The 25,519-nt window shown below is 39.9% G+C and overlaps 1 protein-coding gene across 2 annotated transcripts in view; it reads left to right on the top strand.

The window, feature by feature from the left end:
• Window positions 1–25,519, top strand: part of VPS13D (vacuolar protein sorting 13 homolog D) — a 361,069-nt gene that overhangs the window by 265,672 nt on the left and 69,878 nt on the right. For both annotated transcript variants that reach the window (XM_069078269.1, XM_069078268.1), the window contains 2 exons: window positions 27–159; window positions 5,390–5,585. In XM_069078269.1, the coding sequence (XP_068934370.1) occupies window positions 27–159; window positions 5,390–5,585 (329 nt within the window). The remainder of the gene's footprint in view (window positions 1–26; window positions 160–5,389; window positions 5,586–25,519) is intronic.

The following is a 25,519-nucleotide window of genomic DNA, read 5'->3' as shown; positions in this document are numbered from 1 at the left end:
TTTCCACTGTGTTTGACTCATTGCAGTTTGCTGGGACATTATCAGATGGCTTAGGGAAGACCATGGACAATCGCCACCAGACAGAGCGAGAGTATATTCGATACCATGCAGCGACGAGTGGGGAGCATCTTGTAGCTGGCATCCATGGCCTGGCTCACGGTAAGGAAGAAAGCTCAGGCAACAGCACAGTGATTGTTCTGCCACACTTTTTTGTGGAGACATGAGGGATAAAAACAAACTGCGCTTGTTTAAATTCTTGAGTTCTGTCTAGCATAGAAAAGAGAAAGTCTATTAGACATCTTGGTTCAGTACCTTGATTTAGAAGTCATTATATTTTTTCCCTTTTTTGAGATGGAAACATGGCAGAGAATTAGAAAGCTCAATTTACTTCCAAGATGTGCAGGCCTTTCCTGTCCTTCGGCTGCCACTTCCCAGTTTTGTGAAATTTAATAAATCGACCCTGTCTCTCTCCTCCAAAAAGTCTGCCCAGCATATTAAGGATGTGAATTGCTCCAAGTCCCTCAGGTAGTAATGTGCTGATCTGTTTCATAGCAAGAGATTCTGATTTGGAATCTAATGCTATTTTCCAGTATGTTTACCTCTTTATCTCCATAGCCATATCAGTCTTTGTGCCCATTTGGTAGTAAATTTATTCACTTGGCTTTATTTCTAATCCATTTGTCTTTTGTCACTTCATATTTAGCAACATTCTACATTTTTAGAAATAATATGATATTATTAGGAAGCATGTTAAGTACATTCACTTCTCATTTGTGCTGATGATGGATTGGATCAAGTGAGGAAAGGAGCAGGCAGTGGCATGTATATTTCCCAAATAATTTATTTGGGTTTTTAGCGTACTATGTTTAGAACTGGAAGTAAAAACAGTAATTTACAGTGGATTTACTTTCTTAATTATGTTTAAAATGATTTTGTGTTCCCCAAATATCAGAAATTCACTCTGACAGTGAAGGCAGCTTTCAGGCATGTTGAGTGACAAAGAAAGCCATGCCAAGATGGTAATTGGGTGAGGGTAATCCATAGAATGACATTTGAGAGTTGAGTCTAAAGTGAGCATTGGACTGGCCTGAGATTTAGTCATTCTTCAGTTAACCAAAATAGTCCTACATTAGATGAGTGTGCCGCCTCTCTTTGGAAGAGCCCAAAGTGCTTTCCTTTATGTCATGATGATGATGATGATGATGATGATGATGATGATGATGATGATGATGATGATGATGATGATGATGATGATGACGATGACAACAACCATTTCTATAGAACTTTGCTGGTTGCAGAGCGCTGCCTTCATAATGACCCTTTGACAGATAATGCATCTGTTGTTTTTCCCACTTTACAGATGAGGAACATGGGGGCCAGGGATGGTAAATGAGTTGCCCATGATCACCCTACTCCCAAGTTCAATGATGTTTTCACTCTGTCATATTGCCTGTCTTTGCCATATTCATGGAAGGTAGAGAGGGACAGGGATTCATCCCAGTATAGAGGTAGAAAAATTAATGTGTTCAGAAGATAGGGATTTCTTAATTATTCACTTTAATTATAATGCTTTTTAAAACTTTTTGTGAAAATAATTTTTGTTGTTTAGTTATTTTCAGTCGTTTCTGACTCTTTGGGACCCCATTTGGGGCTTCCTTGGCAAAGATATAGGAGTGGTTTGCCATTTCCTTCTCTAGCACATTTTACAGATGAGGAAACTAAGGGCAAATCAAGGACCTGCCCAGGGTCATACAGTTAGTGAGCATCTGAAGCCTTATTTGAACTCCGTTCTTCCTGGCTCCAAGCCTAGCACTTGCCCACTGCCCCACCTAACTGTCTTGTAAAAAAAATGCTGAGCAATTATTCTTTATATCCAGAGTAAACCAGGAAGAGAAAATTGGTTTAAATTAGAACAGGAGAGAGTTCAGTTCTATTCAAGAAGGAATTTCATTCAGGATGAAGACCCTGGGATAGATTGCTGTGGGAAATTTGGGACTTTTAATTTCTGAAGGTCTTCAGTAAAAGAATGAGTACCTAATTGACTTTTAAATAGTTTTGGCCATTTACCTCCCTGAAAGTTGAGTGTTCTCTTGATCCCCTTTCAGTGTCCAGTTAGATGGTTTTATGAGCATAAAATCAATGTTAGCACTGATGCCAAGTCTCCTGGCTTCCGATTTAGATCCTTAGACCTTCAGTCTTTCCTTTTGTACTTCTTCCTTTGCATCCCTGGCACTTGATACCTAGTAATCACTTCTGTGTACAAACAAGCCTAAGCTTTCCCCATCCTTAAAAAAACCCTCACCAGATCTTGCCATTGCCACTGTCTTCCTATACCTTTCTTTCTTCTCTAAGCCAAACTTTTTGCAGAAAACATCTGTATTCAATGCCTCCAATTATTTTCTTCTTTCTCCCTTCTTAACCCCCATCAATTTGGCTTCTGATTTCATCACTCAACTAAACTGCTCCAAAGTTACCAGTGATCTCCTAGTCAAATCTGGTGTCCTCTTGACCACTGTGCAACATGTGACATTGTTGACCATCCTGTCGTCCTGGATGTTCTCTCCTCTGACTTTTTGTGACACTACTCTCTCCTGTTGTCTTTCTACTTGTCTGATCATTCCCTCTCGGTCTCCTTTTGCTGAATCTTCATTCTTGTCATACCCACTACCTAAGAGTATGCCCTGAGACTTTGCCTGGTCCCTCTTCTCTCCGTACTCTCTCTTAATGACCTTCCTATGGGAATCTCTATGTAGATGACTTCTAAATTTGTATATCTAGCTCTTATCTCTCAGCTGAGCTCCAGACCCTCATCATTCACTGCCAGCTAGACGTTTCCTGATGTCAAGTTGTTTGTGTCATGTCCTACTCTTCAGGATCCCATTTGGGATTTTCTTGGCAAAGATGCTGGAGTGGTTTGCCATTTCCTTCTCCAGCTTGTGTTAGGCAAACAGGGTTACATGGCTAGTAAGTGTCTAAGGCCATATTTGAACTCAGGAAAATGAGATTTCCCAACTCCAGGCCTGGCACTATCCACTGAGCCACCTAGCTGCTTGTCCTTCAGGCTCTCAAATTCATCATGACCAAAGTAGAACTCATCATGTCCCTTACTTTCCTCTCTTCATATAACCACTACGCAGTTAAGGTTCTGTTTACCTCTCTCCTAGACTGTTGAATGAACAACCTCCAATTTGGACTCTGACTCAAGTTTCTCTCCCCTCCAAGCTGATTGTCAGTTCTGAGTTGCTCTCTGCCTCTTAAATCACATTTAAGCTGCTCTGTTTGATATTTCAGTCACTTCACAACCTGGCCCTTTCCTGCCTTTCCAGTCTTGTTACCCTGACCTTCCCTTCTCTCACTTTCTGGTTATGTCATCCTGGCTTACTCATTGTTTCTCACACCTAACACTCCAATCCTGTTCCCGTGTCTTTGCACTGATGGTCTCCTGTGTCTGCAATATACCCCTTCCTCAACTCTACCTTTTGAATCTCTGCTTTCCTTCAAGACTCAGCTTAAGAGCCACTTTCTTTGTCCTTGAAGTCTTTCCTGGCCCCCCAGCTCCTAGTATATCATCATCCAAATGACCCTGTGTGCATTTTGTATGTATTATAAAGATATTTATTTGTGCACGTCTTGTTTTCCCCATTAGAACATAAGGTTTTTGAAGGCTTTTGTCTTTGTAACATCAGTGCTCACCATAGTTCTTATTCATTGATTGGTGCCACCTTCCTGTGTAGCTCCTGCCTTGCCTTTTGCTTTTGCCTAGCACAGTTAGGGATGTTGGAGTATTGCATAAAATGAACCAAGAATACAAAGAGAAATCTCACAAGTTGTTAGGAATCCCCTTCAGCAAAAAGTGACTCCCCCAGTTTGTCTCACTAGAGGAACTGAAGAGCCCAGAAAGCCTCCTCACAGCCAGGCGTACAAGGGTAAACATCCTGTCCCAGGAGCATCTCCTGACCCCTTGAAGTGTCTTGCCAGACTGCCTCCCTCATTTGGGAGGCCAGACCGTGTGCTGTAGCCAAAGGCCTCTGCTAGGATGGCATTGGTTATCTTCTCTGAGGTCTCTGCTGCTCAGATTTCCTTTGGCCATTTACGTCACACTGAAACCTGGTATTAATGTGTGCCTTTTAGACCTTTATTCATTTCCCAAGGATCTTTGTCCCTTTTCAGTGACACTGATGGCTCTTATTTTATTTTTCTGAATTCACTCCATTTGATCAGTATATGACAAAGCATCTCCCTTGATGCCTTGTTCAGGGCATCCATAGAGAGCTCCTCAGATCATTCAGCCCACAATGACTTTTTTTTCTTTCAACTTCCTTTTAGTGTTGTAAGCCACAGGGTATCATTTGTATTCATGGGGCCAGAGGATCTTAGATTCAGAGCTGGCAGGAGACTCAGAATTCATCAAGTATATCATTTTATATATGGAGAATCTGAGGCACAGGGAGGGAGGTTAAGTGACCTGCTCGGAGTCACATAGCTACTAAGAATCTGAGGCAGGATTTGAACCCAGGTCTTCCTACCTCCATGCTATTGCATTATCTACTAATTATCTACCAAATTTTAAAGAATGTTACTAAATTACTTGTGTTCCTTCCTTTTGAACAGACTATAAAGATAGTCTATTCCTTCACCCTTTCAAAGTATAAGTTTTTGAACCCCCTTAATCAATATAACTCCTCTCCCATGAATCTTTTCCAAGTTTTCCATATTACCTCTTAAGTTACAGAACTAAGAACTATGCAGAATTAATTCCATAGCAGTGTCTGATTTTTTAAAAAAATTTTAAACAATATAGTTGTATTAGTGATCCACATCCAGTTTGGGGTCCACTATGACCCAAAGTTTAATCTACTCTCATTTTTGGTTAAAGTCACTCATTTCCCATCTTGGATTGGTCTACCTTGTTCTTAGATATACTCTCAATATGTTCTTAGATATGCTAGGTTAAATGACCTTTGATTGCTTTGCCAACTAGTACTTTAAGTAGTATGTAAATACAGTATCAGACACTAATAAAATGCATCGAGATTTTTCAAACCACACTTTTAATTTGGTTAGGACATATAGTCCTAGGGTAATGGACTGAGATAGTAGCCACATGTGAACCATTCAGACCTCATGTTAAACATGCTACTTGTTTATTATGTGTATGTCTGTATGTGTGTGCCTTTGTATTTGTGAGAAAGTATTTAAAAAATAATTCATGTCTGTATTCCCTCAAAGAAAGCAAACAATTTCAGATGAGATGCTGTAATAATTATCAAATGAAATAGAATATTAGGCCTGGAAGTACAATGCCTAGAAGGCATCGAGCAAGGGTACTGATTATGTTTTTGATAGTGGGGCTATTAGTCTGATTATAACAAGTTTTTATTTCCCCCAGGTATCATCGGTGGATTGACCAGTGTAATAACCTCAACAGTAGAAGGTGTGAAAACTGAAGGGGGAGTCAGTGGTTTCATATCTGGTCTTGGAAAAGGCCTCGTTGGTACGGTGACCAAGCCAGTGGCAGGCGCTCTAGATTTTGCATCAGAAACAGCTCAGGCAGTGAGAGACACAGCAACACTCAGTGGCCCCAGGTCAGTAAGCATGGGGATTCCATGGAACTTTCTGCTTCTTCTCCTTACAATCTATCCTGATGTGTTTAATCCTCTGCCATCCTTTACTTTCATATTTAATTCAGATGTTTATAATGAAAATTGGTGGGTTTTTCTGAGTAGCTTTAAGTAAGTCATGGGGCACAGATGACTGCAACTATGGTGAGCCATAGTAGTGTTCCTGATGGGACAAGCAGGTTGCATAGGTAGGGGAATATCCTTGAAAAAACACCTCCTCGTCGTCTCTTGGCCTCTATGCCTGGCATCTAATGGTTGTAAGCCGCAGGGCTTGTTCTTCCCTGATGGCCCTACATTTCTTCGTCTGAGATTGAACCTGCTGTTTTCCTTCCCATAGTCTTACTGCCTGATGCTGCTGTTCAGTTTCCTGTTTTTAAGTTGGATCTGAATTATCCTAGATATTAATGCTTTTCCCCTCCTCAGATGACTTCATATTTCCTTGTCTGTTTATATGCTGTACCTCGTTGTCATCTGTAAGCTACTTGAGAGTGGGAACATCTGCTGCACTTAGACTGCATCATCTTTTGTACCTTGGGGGGCAGGACAAAGGCAGCATGATGACTGATGTGGATGCACAGGGAACTCATCAACCTGTGTGAGTTTGAGTATCTAAAATTGCACATAACCCAAGTGCTAATGCAGCACTCATATTTTACCGTTCATTTCAGCCAGCCTCACCTTATATTACTTTGCCATAGCTGCTGGTTTGGGGCTCTAAATCAAAGAAGTATGTGTGAAGTATGTTATACTGTAATGGGAATGCAAATTTGGAAGATCTTCCCTGCCCCTAAGGCTAAAGTGCACCTGAAGCCTGGGGAGGGAGGCTTGTTTTTCAGTAGATACTTCTTGATTGGCCAGTGAGTCAATAAGGTTGTTACATTCTCTGAGCCAGGAGAAGGCTATATAAGCCCTGATGTGTAGCTTTGTTTTGGGACTCACTTTGAGAAGTGTTCTGTGATTTGATCTGAATTCTGGGAAGCCGTTGTTGAGAGTCCCCCGGCTTTGAAAAACCCAGATGTGGAAACCCAGATGTTGACTGGGTATGGATGTAATGGTTGCACAGTTTGGAAATCTGTCTACTTGATCTGTCTCTGTCTTGATAATTCTGCCTGTATATTTTGAAGTTCGGGATGCTGACCTTTTTCCCCTGAACAAGGTAAACGATATATGTCTGACTGATTAAAGTAAGCTTGTTAACCCATTTTGAGTTGCTTTCCTTTAACAAAGCAGATCCAAGAACCTGTGGTAGCTGCAAACCCTGAGGACGGGCTTGGGGTGCTTGCTGCTACATATAGTCATAGCCTAAGTCCACTGCAGTCAAGCCTGGATTTGCTGTTATCTGGTAGAATAAATAAGTTTTTCAGAAGACTCTTATGGTGATATTATTGGTTTTGAATTAACTCTCCAAGATGTTCAGCTAGATTGTAGAAATTTGGGCAGATGTAAAATATATGTATTTCAGTACTTAAGGGAGCTGTAATTTCATCCATGTAGGTACATAGATTTTATTTCAGCAAAACATTCACCATAGTTTATTAAGTGTCTACTATATGTTAGGCAATAGGAATACAAAGGCAGAAATGAAAGAAAAAATAGATGAGGAATTTAAGAAGTAGATTAAAAAACTTAGCACAAAGGCTTGATATGGTAATAATGGTGAATTTTAGCAATCCAAACAGCATACAGAAGCAATGTCCTTCCAGCCATTATGCCTGAAGGGCTATAAAACTCTGCCTAACCTTTGATCCAGCAATACCACTGCTAGGTCTGTATATCAAAGAGATTTAAAAAGGGGGATGGGGAGGACCTATTTGTACAGAAATATTTATAGCAGCTCTTTTTGTGGTAGCAAAGAATTGGAAATTGAGGGGATGCCCATTAGTTGGGGAATGGCTGAACAAGTTGCGGTATATGTTGTAATGCAATGTTATTGCGCTATAAAAAATGACAAGTAGGATGATTTCAGAAAAACCTGGAAAGACTCTGAATACAGGCTGAAGGATATTAAAAAAGAAAAGGAAGTCCTTCTAGCCCTAATCCTATTACTGTTGGGGACATCCCCATCCTCTTGGTCCACACTCTCAACCTAGGTGTCCTTCTCAGCTCCTCCCTCTCTCTGATCTCTGTTTCCAAGGCTTGTCAATTCTCCCATTTCAGCTTCTCTCCCATACAGCACCTTCTCTCTTCTAATGTTGCCACCACCTTCATGGGAAGGCCTTCATCCCTTCATGCCTAGATTACTTGCAGTAGTGTCCAAGGTGCCACAAGTCCCTCCCCACCCCAGTCCATCCTCTCTCAGCTACCAGAGTGTCTTCCTAAAGTTTGGATCTGAAAATTTCACCTCCTCTTACTCCATGAACTCCACTCGCTCCCTATGACTTCCAGGATCAAATCTAAAATTCCCTCCTTGACTTTTAAAGCCTCTGACCTGCCTCCAGTTCTACCTTTCTCGTCTTCTTACACTTGACCTTCCTCCACAAACTGTACAGTCCAGTGACACTAGCTACCTTGTATTCCTCCCACAAGACACTCGATGCATTTTTACTGACTCTCTTCTATAACTGGAATATTCTCCCTCCTGACCTTCGCTTCTCTGCCTCCTGATTTCTTCTTGATTCTAGTGCTTTCCTTCCAAGTACAATTGATCCTGTCTGTGTCTTCTGTGCACATAGTTGTTTACATGTTGTCTCCCTCATTAGAATGTGAGCTCCGGCTTTTTTTTGGTATCCCTTAGCACTTAGCACTGTGCCTGGCCCATGGTAAGCTCTTGACAAATGCTTATTGACTGTCTGACTGAGCCTCCGTATGGGAAGAAATAGCTCTTATCTCCCACATGCCCAGGTTCTAAGTCCCACTTGTGGTCAGCCAGAAGCAAGGACATGTAATGTTGGAGCACAAGATGGTGACATTCTCATATGACTGCTGGGAGTGCGCCAGCTCAGGGTGAGCCTATGCTGGTGAGGATCAGTGAGGATGACACAACATTTGCGGTTTTTCCAGCTTCACTGGGGGAAGAAAATTGAAGAAAAAAAAGAGCAGCAACCTGGGGAGGATGAGGTAGTGATAACAGGTGATGAAAGCAAGGCTGAGCTACCCACCTTTTATTCTGCTTCAGTTTTCTTTGCCAAAGAGAATAATCTTTAGACTGAAAAAATGCTAAGTCAAAAGTGCCTGGTAGGTGTATGATGCCTAGGATAAAAAAGATAGCAAAAGACCGCTCTCTGCCCCTGATGAATTCATGGCACCTCCATACTGAGATACACAGACTTGGTGCTGTAATTGCTGAACTATGGCCAGTGATCTTGGAAGGATTGTGGAGAGCCAGGATTGTAAATAGAGCTGTTCTAGATTTAAACAAAGCATTTGATAAAACGTCTCTTACACTTCTTGTAGAGGAGATGTGGAGATGGGGCCTCGTTGACATTGCACTAATAGGAATCGGACTCAGAGAAAGGTCACTGGTGATGCTTTGACAACCGACAGTGGAAGGAATTCCCAAAGACTCTAGGCTCCTGGCGAGGAAACACTTTTTTAGTCTCTTGGATGAAGGCAAAGATGTTATGATTATCAAATTCTCAGATGATTTAAAACTAGGGAAGAAGATCAAACATTGCATGGTGGAGTTAGGATTCGAAACATTGTGGCAGGTTATAGAACACTGATCTCAACTGAGTAAGATGAAATTAGTAGACCTAAATGTAAAGGCTTATGTTTGGGTTCAGTGAATTTATTTCATTACTGCACAATAGAGGGAGGCATGATTAGAGAATAGTTTGTCTCAAAAAAGACTGTGAACTCAATATGAGTCAGCAGTGAGACATGGCACTCAAAACAGCTAATTCTAGGCTGCAGTGAAAGGCATAGTGGTTAAGAATCAGGTGACCCTGCTACTGTACTCCACCCTAGTTAGGTCACATCTAGAGTATTGTGTAGAATATTCTGGGAGCCATATCTTATCAAGGATTCATGACCTGGAGAGTACTCCTAGAAGGACGGGCCGAATTTTTGTTATGTAAGTATTGCTTAAAGGTACTGGGAATATTTAGAACAAAGATAAGACTTACGTGAAACAGAATGGCTGCCTTCAAGGATGTGAAGAGGAACTGAGCTTGTTCTTATTAACCACAAAGACTTCTGAAATAGGAACAATGGCTGGAAGTGGCAAAGAAGCAAATTTAGTCTTGATCCATAAAGGAAGGCTTCCAGACATCCGGGAGCTATCTAAAGTAGAATTGTTCTCTCTCACTTGAATTCTTAAGGCAAAAGTTGGAAAGCATATAGAGGCTACGGAGATGTGTTCTTGTTCTGATGTAGGTTGGACTCGACCTCTGAGATCCCTTCTACCTCTGTGACTGTGATTACCGTTTAGCTCTGGACCGAACTTACTGTCTTTTTGCCTAAGATATATGTGTTATTTGACTACCCATCTAACTAGATGTCATAATCTAGTAATTGTTCATTGGTTTTTCTTAAGTGTATTGCTAGTCTAATTTCTTTTAACTGTCCATGATTTTAATTAAGTTGGCCTTATGTTGTTCTGAAATTTGATGTAATCAAAATCATGCCCTCCACCAGCACAAATACTTGGATTATGTCTTCAGTTATAGAGAATCCCTTTTTCATTTCACCTTTCTTCACAACTTTATGACACTGGACAACATCTTTGCTGAGTGTGTCTCCCTGTTTGATGTCTTGCTTGATGTTGATACTCAAAGGATCAGTGAATTTTATCTCTGTGGTTTCCTCCATCATAGAATCTTGTATATGATCAGTATATATTTGGGAAACATGCTCTTAAGGAAACCCTTTAAGTTTGTGTTGTTCTTTACTGTATTAAATGCTTTTTTGTAATCAACAAACCACATACTCAGCAGGATCTTATATTTGTTCTATCTCACTTTGCCATGTACAGAGACATGGCAACCAAAAACAACACTGGGTTAGAATACAAGATCATTTGCAAACCAGTTCAGGGAAGGATTACATGCAGTATTATCTCAAAGCATTCAAAGGAACAGAGGAGAAAATGAACCTATAAAAAGCTCGGTGTGAGGCTTAACCAAAGCACTTATAAATGAAATTAAAAAGGGAGCAACAAATATGAGTGAAATGAAACAGACCTAGCAAGATTTCTGTAGTGATCTCTTCTCAATGACATTCATACTACAGCATTTAATTTCTATTTGCTCAGTACCTCATGTGCCTAATAAGGAAAGTAGAAATGACACTTGAGAAAATGAAGTCAAGAAAATACTGGGCCCCCAAATGCATGTGGAGGAAGCTTCCTGGAGGGGATACTTGTAAGGGCTCAGAGACTGATCTTTAAGATATCTCACAGAGGGACGATCTCAAGAGAGTGGGAAAAGACTATACTCATATTGAGGAGTCATCATTAACAGCTGACCCATGCTTTGTTATCTCTAGAATATTTTCAAGAATAAAGAATGAATTTGATAAATTGCATTTATTCTGAGGAAATCCTCAATAAAAATAAGAAAATGAAACTGATAAGCTTTGATAGTTAATTTTTCATAGCAAACCACCTCTCCATTGTCACAGAATTGACAGATATCCTTGGGAAGAGTATAATATTTACATAAGGTTTGGGTTTGGGCCTTCTCACCATTTGTTATATTTTCTGCCAGCCTTTTAATTCCTTGTAAATCATAGTACCATATACAAGAGCCTGAGAAGTTTGCCTTTGCCATTTCATTCAGGAAAGTAAGACTATTGATGAGTGAATTTCAAAGGTTATTTATTCAGTCAGTGTGCATGTAGTGAGTGCTTGTTCTGCGACCTGGAAATGCAAGGTTCACGGGAGATGGTTCCCTGACCTGGAGGAACTTCTGTTCAGCAAAGGATAAAATAGCATGTTCATAGATAATAAATATAGGACATAAACTAAATACACAATGATGGGGAGAGAGGGGTGAATCAGGAGAAGCTTCTTCTTGAAGGAGTTAGACCTTAAGCTTTATCTTGGAAGCTTCTAGGAGTTCCAAAGAGGCTGAAGTGAAGGGAGGAGGAAGAGAATTCCAGGCACAGACTGGGATGATTTATAAAAAAGAATAAAGCCAGGAGATAAAATGCTATGTCTGGAAAATAGCAAGGAGTGGGCCAGTTTAGTTAGCTTGTGTGGGGGGGAGGGGTAGGCATTAGTAATCAGCCTAGAAAGCTAGACTAGGACCAGGTGGGGAAGGGTTTTAATCCTCAGCACAGTGGGAAGCTAGGGAAACTTCTTGGGCAGGGGAGCAACATGGTCTGATGAGCACTTTAGGAAGATCAGTTTAGCCGGTGTATGAAGAATGGTTTGGAGGGACACTAGAAGAAGGGGGGCCAATTAGGAGCTTATTGAGATGATCCGGGCAAGATGTGATGAGCACTTGGACTAAGGTGATCGTGGCGTGAGTGGAGAAGAGACAAATATAGGAGATATTGGAGAATTCTAATCAATAAGAGCAGGCAGCTCATTCGATGAGAAGGCTAAATAAGAGTGAAGCACCAAGGTTGCTCCAGAGTAACACAGGGCTTACAAAGTGCATGGTGGTGCCCTTGGTAGAATTAGGAAAGTTAGGAAAGTCTGGGACAGTCATTGTTCTTGTTAAATTTCCAAGGGCTCCAGTGCCATTAACGATTTTATTTAATTATTATTTTGAGTCATATACTTCAGCAGTATTGCTTGAAAAAAATCACTAGAATTTATATGCTGTACAGAGTTGATGGAATAGTTTCATCAAAGCTGAGCACTTATGCAGGTGAGACATGACCTGTGTTGTCTTGGTAAAGGGGCTACTTCTGTCAGCCCCACCAGTTATTCTACATAGCCCCTAAGTTGTTTCTCTTGTGGAAATAACATGGTAGAATAGAAGAGTCACTGGCACTGGAATGAGAGGTCTTCTGTTCAAGTCCCACCTCTGAAGTTTACTCCCAGTGGCTTTCCTCCCTATCCTGAAGGGCTTGGAAGCGGTGGCCAAGGTACCTGCCAGCTCAGAGATAGAGGAGGGAACAAGGTCTCCTTGCCTTTGGTCATACTCTTTTAGAACATGACAGTGTGTTCAAGTTTTTGAATTTTTATGTTATTTTAGTACTGCTAGTACATGGTATTTGTTGATAATCTTGATTCACTGAACAGAACTACCATTGATGCCTCTCTGGTTTCCACATCTTTTGCCTGTAGAGGAGGAGTCCACTGCTTTCTTTGTGGAGCCAGGCATGGTGGAACACTTGAGAATGACTTGCCAGTTGGTGATGCTCATTCCTTGTAACCTGCTGTTGTAGTTTTACAGCGCAGCTTACAGAAGAGAACACAGGCACGAAGCACCTGAGTTTCTTGCTCAAAGTCAAGGAGCTATGGAACGGCAGCCTTAAAGCTCAAATGTAAAGTGCAGCTTCCTAATTAAGCCCAGAATAGCAGTTTGCAGACTTCACGTCTGAAGGATTGCTGTCTGGTGACTTATTGCCCTTATTTCAGAGGCAGAAATTCCCAGTGCTGAACAAAGGATCTTTAGCTGGGATCATAGCAAGAGAAGGGATTCTAGAGATAAAAGAGTCAGTCTTGAGTTACTTAGCTAAGTCCTCAGGGGAACCTCTGGTACAGAAATCACAGATGGAAACATGAGTGAAAAATGGCACATGGACCAGCCTTGTGCAAGATGGAGACTCCATGAACATCCACGTAATGTTCACTATCACACCAGATAAAGTTACCTGAAGGTCACATTGTTGAACCATCTCTTTAGGATCCCAGATATCTTATGTGACTACAATAAGGAAGTGAAGCTCTCTGGCCTTTAGCTTCTTCATCTGGAAAAGAAAGGTTGATCGTATCTGTAATAGGGCTACCTGCAGATATTAGGCCACTTGAAATAGAATTAGATTAACCTCAGCCATAAAAATCTTCCAATTCCATAACCAGCCTGAGTTCCCATACCTCCTGGAATTCTGTTGCAAAACCTAGCATCTGTGTAAACAACTATCATTGCTACTTCCTAATTGTCTGATAATAAGATAGCATGATTGGAAGCACAGCAGAGGGTTAGTTTTTTTCCTAGGCTTTGTAAATTTTTTTTTTTTTGTGTGGGGGAAGGCAGTTGGGGTTAAGTAACTTGCCCAAGGTCACATGGCTAGTTTTTGTGTGTGCATGTTAAGTGTCTGAGGCCAATTCCGAACTCAGGCCCTCCTGGCTCCAGGTCCAGCGCTCTACTCACTGCGCCACCTAGCCACCCCTGGCTTTGCCATCTAGCCACCCCTGGCTTTGTAGAAGGATAAAGGGGTAATAATTACCAGTACAGACTTTTCCAGTCTAGTTTGCCCAGCATTTAAAAATGGTACTGCTATCATTTTCAGATCAAATCAGGGAAAACAATCATTTTTGCAAATGGGGATCATTCTCTTCCCCTTAAATAACTACAGAATTGTTTCACTCCCTCCAGGTTTGAGTTATGATGGCATTGTTATCTTACCAGGGACACACCAGTTTCTACACAAGGGATAAATAATTCCAGGTTCTTGAAAGTGAATTATAACCATCTCCATCAACCCTAGTCAATTGAACAAGATCCAGGGGTGTAACTGAGGGCTTTTCCCCACTGACTAATGAAAAATTTACTTTGGCTGTTTAGACAAAAGGGACCAGCAAATGACTTGAGGGGATTAGAAGTGAGATATTGACCGAAAGCTGACCCAAACTTAGGGCCAGAGCCAGCAGTAGAACCCAAGAGTCCAAGAGTTCCGCCTCCATATCTACATTTGGAATCAGACTTTTTTGTTTCCTTTGTTATATTTCATTTAAATGAAGGCTCATATCTTAGCATCTTTGTTTAAAATTTAAAAGAGGTTTAAAACCCTCATTCTAAGCAGATGATCACAGGGCAAACCATAAAGCTGTTGAAGAATACTCCTTCCAGTAATCCATCTGAAAAGTTGTCTTACAAGAAACATTGGCTTCATTTTTGTTTATTTAAAAATGATTTTATTTATAGGGTTTTTTTTTAAAAATCTCCCTTCAGCTCTAGTAGATTAAAATGCGTCCAAGCTCCTAACTTTGTTTGTGCATGGAGACATTTTGACCATCCTCCCACCCCTACTTTTTTTCTAAAATTCCCATCTATGTAATCAAGCAGTATAATTGTTCTTGGGAAAGGCAGGTGGGGGCAGGGAGGATTCAGGAGGGTGGAGGACTAACAGAGCCTTTGGACTGGACTTGGATGTTGTGTACCAATATCCCCCTGTTGCATTTGTTAACTGTTCAAATATGTGTGGTTTGGAACTCAAGGCAAAAGCCGTTCCAAGGCGCAGCTCTGCTGGCTCAGGTTGCATCTTCTGCGCTACGTGTCCTCCGCCACATTAATCTGTTCCCAAGTAGAGTTTATGGAAATTATAGAGACAGAGCCCCAGTTTGTGGTGCCATCAAAGCCACACAGAGACCTAAGGAAAAACCCATTATCCCTCCTTGGGATCTGGCTTCATAAATATCCTCAGTCCAGATTTTAGATGACCTGGGACCAGATACGGTATAGGCCCCCCAGGTTAATCGAAAAAGCACTACAATAGGAAAGAAAGGAAATAAGCATTTATATAGCGCCTAATATGTGTCAGCCACTGTGCTGAGCACTTGACAATTATCTCATTTCTTCCTTACATCCCTGGGATGTAGGTGTGGTTATTATCCCTATTGTATAGTTGAGGAGACTGAGGCAAACAGAGGTTAAGTGACTTGCCTAGAGTCATGGAACCAGATTTGAATTAGAAGATTACAAAGTTCCAGTAGCAGACATTTTGTGATAGGTGGCAACATGCCATCGTGGAGGAGGGAGCACAGGGCTGTGGGTTATGTATTTATGGTTTTTGTGTCTTTTGTATTCATTTATTTTAAAAATACTGTTGTTGGGGCCTTTGAGTTGTGAGACATTTTAGGGAAGTGGCAAATTATTATTTATGAGACTGGATCCAAAGATTTGCTCCAAAATATCTTTTTACCTTTTTATTGAAGATCTCAAGTGGGGAGAGGGGAGTAGGAGTGGGCAGTACTTGAAATATTTAAACTAATTTAGTGAAGCCCAATGATGTGGAGTGTTGGAGTCTATCTAATTATTTCTGAAAGATAAGAATGGAAAGGAGAATTTGAAGGATCATGATAAATCAGTGTTTTAAGAACACAGATGTCAGTATTCTGATAATACCCTGGTCCCTTGTCTTGTGCATGCAGATATAAATTCCAGTTGTTCTAAGAGCCTGTTGAGTAGCCTTTTCATTAATACTACGTGAAAGATTTCATGGGGTAAAATTAGGCCCAGTATACTTTTTGGAAACTTTTTTTTTTTTTTGCCAATGGCCTCTTGAATATGGGACTGAAAAGAATTTTTCAGTTGAGTTTTTCTTTTACTCATGATGTTCGCCTCTTCTATGATCCCCTCCAGAAAGAGGTTAATATTCTAACACATACAGATTAAGAGGCATTTGTGGAACCTGAAGGAATTGAGGTTGGATTGGTAGAAAATTTTTTATATAGTATTTAGTAAATGAATACTTTTATGACCCTGTGTTATATGAATTGAGTAAAATCAATTGAAGCAAATCTTTAGCCATCTTCCCATGCTGTTAGCTGTATCAACACCAAAACATTATAGGGGTAAGTAGAAATGGTGGAAAATTGGGCAAGTGGATGAACCTTTTGATAAATATGCCTCTTGTCTTTGGTTAGGTCTGCCTCTCTGTGAAGGACACATCCAGTAACGCCAGAAGTTGTTATGTACCTACTGTTAGTGGCAAATATGCTAATTTCACCAAAAGGGATTAGGCACCACTCTCCCAGTAGTAATGGGAGGGACCATGCCGTGCCGCCTGGGAAGCAAAATTTTATCCCTTCCTGGACTGTCTGAAAGTGGCCTAGGAAGCTTGAGCAATGTTCTCCCCACCTTTGGTTGCCTACAGGGTGAGAAAAAGCACTTTACTAAATCCTTTCTTTAGAGAAATACAAGAGTCATTTTGAGTCCTACCCTGGTCAAAATTTCTATGAATTCCAAATTAGTAGATTTAAATGTATTAGGTTTTCTTGTATCTTCAGGAAACACTTTGAATGTGTTCTGACCAGCAGTATAACTTTTTTTAAAAATCAGTCTTCAAGATCAGAGAATGACCTGAGGTTGTTGTACAAGAGAGAAACTTAATTCTGTTCCAAAATGATGCGCCTCTCTTTTTTCTTGCTGCACCTTTGCAATACTGCAGAAATAAAAACAGCATTGACAGTCTTGAATGTGACATGTGATGTCTTACTCTTCAGCTTGGTACTTAAACTGTTGGGGGGGGGGGGCAGAGGAACAGGGTATTCTCAAGAAGCAGCTGAAATAAATAGCTTTTTTGCCTTCTGGATGAAGCTTCCTTCTAGAACCTACATGCCAGAAATCTCATTTTTAAGCTTTCTGTTTTCCTTCTATCTACCTCACCTCTTAAGTAGCCCCCTTTCACTCAAAAACCCCAAATGGTACAGTTCTTATTATAGTATGACTTAGGGAAAGCTCAGACCAATTGCTGAGAAAATGAGAGAGAGAGAAAAAACCACACACACACACATATTTGAGGAAAATCTTTCCATTTCTGAAAGACTATGATTCGTTTTTCTACCAGATTATCTGTTAGGGAAAGAAAACGTACTTTTTTTGGTCATGGTACATTAGTATCATTTCTAGAAAGGAGACTGTCTCTCCCTTCCCATTTTTGGCATGAAAAAATGACTGATTTCATGGAAATAGCAAAACAGCTAACTTCCATGGCAAAGATTGGGAAATCAACTCATTGACTTTAAAGCTTTTGCAGCTTTGTGGGTACAATTCTAGTGTTGGAGACATCTGATCTTTGGTCATATAAAACACAATTGAAAATGTAATTGCATCTCCAAAAGCAAATCATTTTGGCTTGCATTGTCTAAAATTAAATAGCCAACCTAGCCATTGTATGTCTGGAATTGCTTCCCAATGCAATGAAATGTTATTTCCCTCCCCCAAAAATTTCAAGACAAAGGCCAATTAATATGTTCCCAGAGGTCTAATTTCACTTCCATAAGATTTGCATATAAGATTTTCAGTCTGAGTCCCTTATTACATAGAACATTCCAAATTTTCCTTTCAAACTTGAATGTATATTCCATGTGTTGGAGAATAACCAGGAGCCAATTCCCTTCCCTTCAGTCCCCCCATATGGCAACATTTACTGTAAATGGAGCTCCTCTGTTAGGAACTGGATTTTACTTATTTTTAGGATTTGATGGATACCCTGTGTCATTGGTGGTTTTCCCATACAAAATTGCCAATCTTTGCCTGGGACTAAACTGGACTATCCCTAAAAAGAATGGAAGAGGAAAGGCAGATCAAGAAAACATGAAGACCAATGGGATAATGCTGACCAGTGCTCAGCCAAGCTATCAGGGACTTCAGAATGTAGACTGCATATGGATACTCTGTGCCTCCTCTTTTAGAGCATAAACTCATGGGATATAGGAGTCCTTCTTACTGTGGCTAGTCGTCAGGGCCAAAAATTGTGCCAAAAAGAGTCAGTGCCAACAAGGGGAGCCAGACATAATTGGTAGAATTAAGTTGAAAGAGAGGGGCTGTCTGGTAAGTGGAGGAATGGCAAGCACCCTAATACTCACTAGCCAGGTCATCTTGGACAGACCCTTTCATCTCAGTCTCTTAAATGGTGATGACCGTACCTGCTCTACCCACCTCACAGAGCTGTTGTCAAAGAGGTGTTTTTAAACTATAAAGACCTATATAAATGTGTGCTTCTGTTGTTATTAAGGGCCTGCTCATGATACAGCCCTTGTCTTCAAGGAGAGCACAAACCACATGAAGACCCTGAAGCTCCCAGCACTCCCAGTGGCAGTTGAGCAGTGCCCAGAAAAGAGCATCTATTAATGTGGCAATAAATCAGCAATTTCATGCGTTTGAGAATAACCAGGTGCATTTATTGTTGAGGGCTCTTATTTGGGGGACTCCAGGATATTGTTCTAATCCGTGAGGTAGTAGTGTCGAAGAAATGCATTGGGCACATGTGGCATTTCACCAAGGTCTCACTTTGCAGTAGGTCACCTGAAAGGCAGTTTAAATAGATGAAGAACTAATTGGCTTTTGAGGGTCATACCAAATTTAGCACTTTCAGGTTTATATCCTGTGACTCAAACTCATCCAACTACATGTTGATAATAAATATCTTGAGGGGACTTGCTTTCAAGGTCAGATAAGAATGACTTCAGATTATCAGAAATTTTCAAAAAATACTTGAGGATGATTAAAAACACTTTCTCCTAAGTAATTTTGCCATTTTCCCCTTTGGTCAGTTAGGTTTCTAACTTGATTAGATAATCCTCTTTATTGATACTCTCCCAGATTGAGCCCTGGCTGTTGCTATAGATGCTCAATTAGTGAATTCTGAATTAATGAGGTTTTACTGTATCATCAGAAGTAATTGCCAAGATACAGTATGAGGTTCTTAAGTAAAATTCAGACATCAGCATATATGCAGTTTATGAAGGAAATAATAAACTCACATAATACTATTAATGGTAGAAAATGCTATTAAATTTAATTTTATTCATATGAAAGGTGGAAAGTTGGCTCTTTAAAGTTTGGGTACCATGGGAAGATATTAAAAGAAAAATCTTATCAGTGCTGACAATGCAGTATATGTCTAATTTATTAGAAACTAATGCTTGTGATTTGATATCTTATTTTCACTGTGTTTTATGTGTTTTCAGTATAGCAGTGTCCCATACATCAGTTTTGATTGTTTCCACATTTTTCTACGTACTGCCAAAGTCATAGAGAACCTGCCAATGGTCAGAAAAAAAGGGATTGGGAAATGGAAGTATTGTATCTCTGGAGAAATCTCTTTAGCAAAACTGTCCTTTAAAATGACTGCATGCATAATGTTTATTTATCAGTTAATAAAATATTGGGTGTTTAGTTCACCTATATATATTGTCCTGGCATGTATTATTTCTTTCTATATCTTTATATATATATATATATATATATATATATATATATATATATAGACTATACTAGAAATAACTATCAAATAATACTTTTTTCAAAAGTTCCTATATGCTGTTGAGAAGCCCAATTCATATTCTTGTTGTTTACATATATTTATACTTTAATGTTTATATGGTATGTTATATGCTATACGTATATGTATATGCATGTGTATGTCTGTAAACACACATACATGCATACACATGGCCCAAGACAGTCAGAAATTGATGCTAAAGCTAACTTTATTCAGAGTAAAAAAGAATAAAGTGGATTCCAGTTAGCCAGCATATTCACTGTTCATCTGAATAGTTTAAAATATTCCTGCTCTGTAGTAAAAGCCCTTTTTTCCCCCAAAGCAACCACTGGAGACTAAATGTTAAAGGAAATTTATGTGCCTGAAATGTTCTTTGAAACAAGGACCATTTGCATGAGCTATTTAATAAAACCCAAGGTTGATTGCTTGAAGGCCTTCACTGTACTTCAATTAGTAGGGTTTCTTCTCTGGTTAATCTTCAAGGATAGAACTAGGACGTAACTAATGATAGTTCCTGCAGCTTTTTCAGTGGTGATCTCGTGGACAGATTACCATGTAATGAGCACTTCTTTTGCAACATGGAGGATGCAGTGCTGTCATTTTCATGGCCACTTGGCCTCAAGGGACTCTTAGCCTTGGAATACTGCCCCAAAAGAACATTTAAAAAGCCATTTCCCAAATAAACCCAGCAGCCTTGGTATCCTTCCACAGTAGACCCTCAATCTAATGACTAAGACAATAGCTTGAGAGTTTGGTTACCATTTAATGTTCTAGGATCTACAGGATTGTGAGAAAATGGAATCATTTTTGATATTAGCTATTCTCTCTGAACTGACTACATCCCCATTGCCTAGAATGGTTTAATTCTTTCATTCCACGTATCCATGGTCTTTCTTGCCTTAAAAGACTTATCCCCTTCTTCCAAGTTTTTCCTGTTGGTCAGATGGCTCCTTTTTGTTACAAGTTATTTTTATTTTTATTATATTAATTAAATTTAAGTATATATTTCACTGTGTTCCGAAGTCATTTTCATGTATAGTCTAATTTCTCCTCTGGAATGTAATCTCTTCTAGCACCAGGGTTATATGTCTTTTATTTCTTTTCTGTCTGCTATCTACCCACCCAAGCACTATGTACAGAGTTTTACAGCCACTAAGATTTTCAGTGTTGTTATCTGACTGATTAAAAATAATCCACACCATATTTCAGCTAAGGGAAGCTTTCCCTCCTCACCACAGTTATTAATTTGATTAACCTATCCTTCTTATCTTGTAGGTGAATTTTCAGGTTATGGCGCCATAAGATTGCCTTCTGTGTAATTTAAGATTCACTCTTAATCCATCTTTAACCATAACTGTCACTGTGTACCTAAAATACCTCTTACCCGAGGCTTGTGCCAGAGACACACCAAGAATAGGCTGTCTACAAAATATAGGCTCTCTCTAGGGTACTGACCTTTCTGACAACAGCACCCTAAGCCATCTGTCCCTGTGTTCTTTCTTTTTCTGGACCACCTCATGTTACTGGAAAGTATTTCTCATAGGAGAGAACTCAACAGCATCTGTAGCAGGTGAGAGGCCTAGACATTTTCCTTACATATAATATCAGTACTCCTCTTTGCATATGGTCACCATGGAGACAACTGGCCCTCGTCCAGACAACCCATTCTTTGCCATAGAGCTAACTACCACATGTGCCCAATTTCATTTTATCAAGGGGTGTCTTTAAACTCCACACCCATCTTTTTGGTATCCAGGCAATTTTAAAGTATCTGTCTGACAAGATTCTGTAAGTAAGAACTTGTGTGTGTATGGTTTGGCAGCAGGGTGGGGAAAGAAAATTGGACTTCAGGTTATCACTTCTAATCAGACTTTCCTCATCAAAATCCTATTTCTGCTTAAAGCAAAAGAAAATTTGAATATACATTCCTTGTATATCTGTATACTTTAAAGCTCTTGGGAAGCTTTCTCTAGTGCTTTCTCACCCTCTGGAGCATTCAGAATAAGATGTTGCATAAGAACCTAAGAATTCCTGCACTGACCCATACCTCTGGCATGTCCTGCTTTGTATACTATCTCAGAAAGCAACATCCCAGGGCATGAGACCTCTACAGTGTCACTTCCAAAGATCACAGACATATTGCTCCAGACAGTTTTCATTAATAATCTATTTTGGATTATAAATATTATTCATTAATATTAATTATTAATATTTTGCTATTCTGAATTCCTAAAACCTTTCCCATTTAGAAACTATTAAGTTAAACACATGTTAGGAAGGACATTGACAAGCTAGCACACATCCAGAGAAAGTCACCCAGGATGGTGAAGAAACTGGAGAATATGCTCTAAGTAGAAACTGGGGCTCTTTGACTGAAAGGGAACCTAATAACTGTTTCCAAGGGTCTGAGGACACATTAGGCCTCTTCTCCATGGTTCTAGAGGACACCAATCAGTAAGAGTTAAAAGAAAATAGATTTAAACTCTACGAAGCACAATTTCCTAAAAATTTAGGGCCATCTCAAATTGGAATAAGCTACTTCAGAAGATGTCAGGTTACTCCTTTGCTAGAGATTTTTCTACTAGGTAATAAATGAACATTTGTTAGAGATGTTATAGGAGGGAATTCTTGTCTAGGTTTGGATTGGACTAAATGTCCTCTGAGTTTCCTTCCAACTCCAAAATTATGTGATTCTAACCCTGTATCTTCAGCCAGTCCTATCAAAATAATATATTTTATAAAGTCACCATCAATGACATGAAATAATGCTTTTTTTTTTACCTGAGTTAACTCTTAAATTTTCAGGAAATTTAGTTCTAGTGTTCTGAGTTTTCGTGAACAAGGCAGTATTCACGGCTTTACAAGCCTAGGACAGCCTTAATAGACACTGTCACACCTTCTTTTGCTGATGAACAATTTTACTGTATCCCCTAATGATTCAAAGGCCAGAGGGAGGGAAAGGGGGGACTTTTCTTGGATCCACAACTTTTGGATTTTAATTGTCTTTGATCCACTAGTCCCTCTCTCCCCACCTCTATAATGAGTCATCAGAGACAGCTATTTAGTGTGCACAAAACTATTACCACTGTGTGGAAAATGTAAGGTTACTAAGCATATACTAATAAATAAAGTATTAGGGACAGGAGTCCCATTTAAAAGATAATTCTAAAAGGGGCTCCTTAGTGCTGAGTTACTTTTTTTCTAGCCAGTGAATTCAGTGCTTCCTAGCCTAAGGTCTTTTCTGCTTATCCAGTAAATCTGTCTTTTAGTTCATAGGATCATAGATTTAGAGCTAAGAGCAAAGGTCCAGAACCTGGGGTCTGTGAACATGTTTTTAAAAATATTTTGATAGTTGTATTTCAATGTAATTGGTTTCCTTTCTTTTTTCTTTTATTTTTTTTTGCATTTTAGAGGGGGGAAGGCAGGGCAGTTGGGGTTGTGACTTGCCCAAGGTTGCACGGTTACTGTTAGGATTTGAACTCAGGTCCTCCTGACTCCACGGCCGGTGCTCTATTCACTGCACCCCCTAGTCACCCCTATTGGTTTCCTTTCTAATCCTGTGTATTTTATGCATTTAAAAACATTATTCTGAGAAAGGATTGCTAGAGCTCACTAGACTGCCAGAGGGGTCTGTGGTACAAAACAGGTCAAGGATCCCTGGCTTGTAAGGACCTCACAACTCAACCAGTTCCATTCCTCTCAGTCCTGTTTTCTATTTTTAATTCAATTTTATTTCATTTGTAATTTTAAATTCTCTCCTTCCCCTCTCCTCCTCCCCCAGCCATTGAGAAGGCAAGAAGAACAAAACCCATTGCAAATACACACACACACACAGTCATGCCAAAAAAACCCTTTGGCATTAACTATGAAGAAAGAAAGAAAAGGAAGGAAGGAAGAAAATATGATTCATTCTGCACTCTGAGGCTATCAGTTCTCTGTCTGGAGGTGTATAAACCTTGGTGACAGCTGAGACAGAAATCAGTCCTTGATTATAAGGCCTTTGGAATTTTGATTGCCTAACCATGAGCAGTTTTTATCTCTCCACATATCAATCTCTCTTTTTCCATAAAAAAGGCTTTGTAGTTGCATTCATATAGTTACTATGTAAGTCTTGGTAGGTGGACTCTTAAATATTTTATACATTCTATAGTTAATTTTGAATGGAATATGTCTTCTTACTGGGTTTTCTTAGCAATGTATAGAAAAACTGATGATTTGTATAGGTTTATTTTATTTCCAGCTACTACTTTGCTAAAATTACTATTTTTATTAAAATTTTAATTGATTCTAAGGTTCTGTATGAAGACCTGCAGAAAGCAATACTTGATTCCTCTTTGCCTCTGCTTATTTTGTTAATTTCTTATTTTATTGCTATAACTAGCATTTCTAGCACTACATTAAATATTAGTCTGTCAGCATTTATTAAGATCCTACTGTGTGCCACCCTCTGTGCTGATCACTGGGAATATAGATATGACCAAAGACCGTCCCTGCCCCCAAGGAGCTTACAACCTAAGGGGTAAAGACAGTACACAAAAGGAAGTGAAGGGAGAAGTAATTCAGAAAAGTCTCAAAGTAGTGCAACCAGAGGAGAAATGAGCCCCTTCCTTCAACAGAGATTTTGGAGCTCATGGCACCAGCCTCCATTTATAGAGGCAGAGAGTGGTGGTGAGGTGAAGAGCCAGGGCTGATGGGATCTTACAGGATGATGCAGTCATCCCCCTGATGAGCTTCTTTGGGGTCATGGTGGAGAGGTCAAAGGATTCCCAGAATAGATGAGAATAGTGGTGAGTATGAACATCTCCACCCTCCCCCTAAGTGTGAGTGACACTTCTGACAAAATGTCATCTAAGCCAGATGTTATACTTCAGGTGCAGAGGTAAAGATTTATCCGGAGTCACTCTGATATTAAGTCACGGGGAGGCAATATTTGTGCCAGGGACTTAAGACTCCAAAGCCAGTGTGCTTCCCACACACAGCTCGACCTCCTGGATGCTGAGGGAGGGGAGGTGTTTTTGGTAGGGATTTCTGTCCCAGCTGTCACCAGAATTTGTCTTGAAACTCCGAAAAATGGAAAATGGAAACAAAGAATTATAGGAGAAGCAGAATACTTTGAAAGAAATATGATGAAAAGTTAATTACTTATTTGAGGTGGGGAAAAAGTAGATGCTTAATGGTAAAGAAGTTTTAGTTTTGTGGTGAGGGGAGGAGAGAGAGAACCTATGGAAGTCAGTAAAGAGCAGTTAGGTACCAGAAGGGGCAGCACACAGTTTGGGATGCAATTCCTATGTGTCTCTGCTAGTCTTCTGAGCTTTTCAGCCCCCTCTAGTTCAAGAAAAACTGATGTTTTCAAGAGAGGCATAGAAGCTATGCCCAGCACTTAGCCAAACTGAGAATCACAGTGTTTGGGTCATAGCATGAGCAGATTTCATAAGCTTCCCTAAGGAACCTACAGGTAATTGAACTGTTCTTTTTTTAAACTCTGATATTTGGAGAATAAGGGAAGTATTTTATGAGCAACATCAAGAAAGGAAGAAATATGATTCCTAGCTCAGAAGAGTCGCTTCTTATTAGATAGAGGGCTCTTTGAGGTCTTAAAACCAGATGATGGATGATCTTAGGTGGGTGGAATATTTTTTTTCTTGAAGCCTATCAGCAAGATGACAGCACCTGGAAGCGGGGGAGAGGGACAGAGTACCCCCGATTGTTAGTGGTTGTCTGTTTTTGAAACCCACTCTACTTCCCCTGCCTGTGTAAAGAGGGGCTCCAAAACATTTGTGACTTTATTCTCTCTCTCTCTCTCTCTCTCTCTCTCTCTCTCTCTCTCTCTCTCT

This window comes from Petaurus breviceps, unplaced genomic scaffold, assembly GCF_028583685.1.
Source record: "Petaurus breviceps papuanus isolate PSGF00001 unplaced genomic scaffold, PetGlider_PUasm1.0 91041, whole genome shotgun sequence".
Classification (NCBI taxonomy): domain Eukaryota; kingdom Metazoa; phylum Chordata; class Mammalia; order Diprotodontia; family Petauridae; genus Petaurus; species Petaurus breviceps.
The sequence above is the reverse complement of the archived record's forward strand: the minus strand, read 5'-3'. Positions and strand labels throughout refer to the sequence as shown.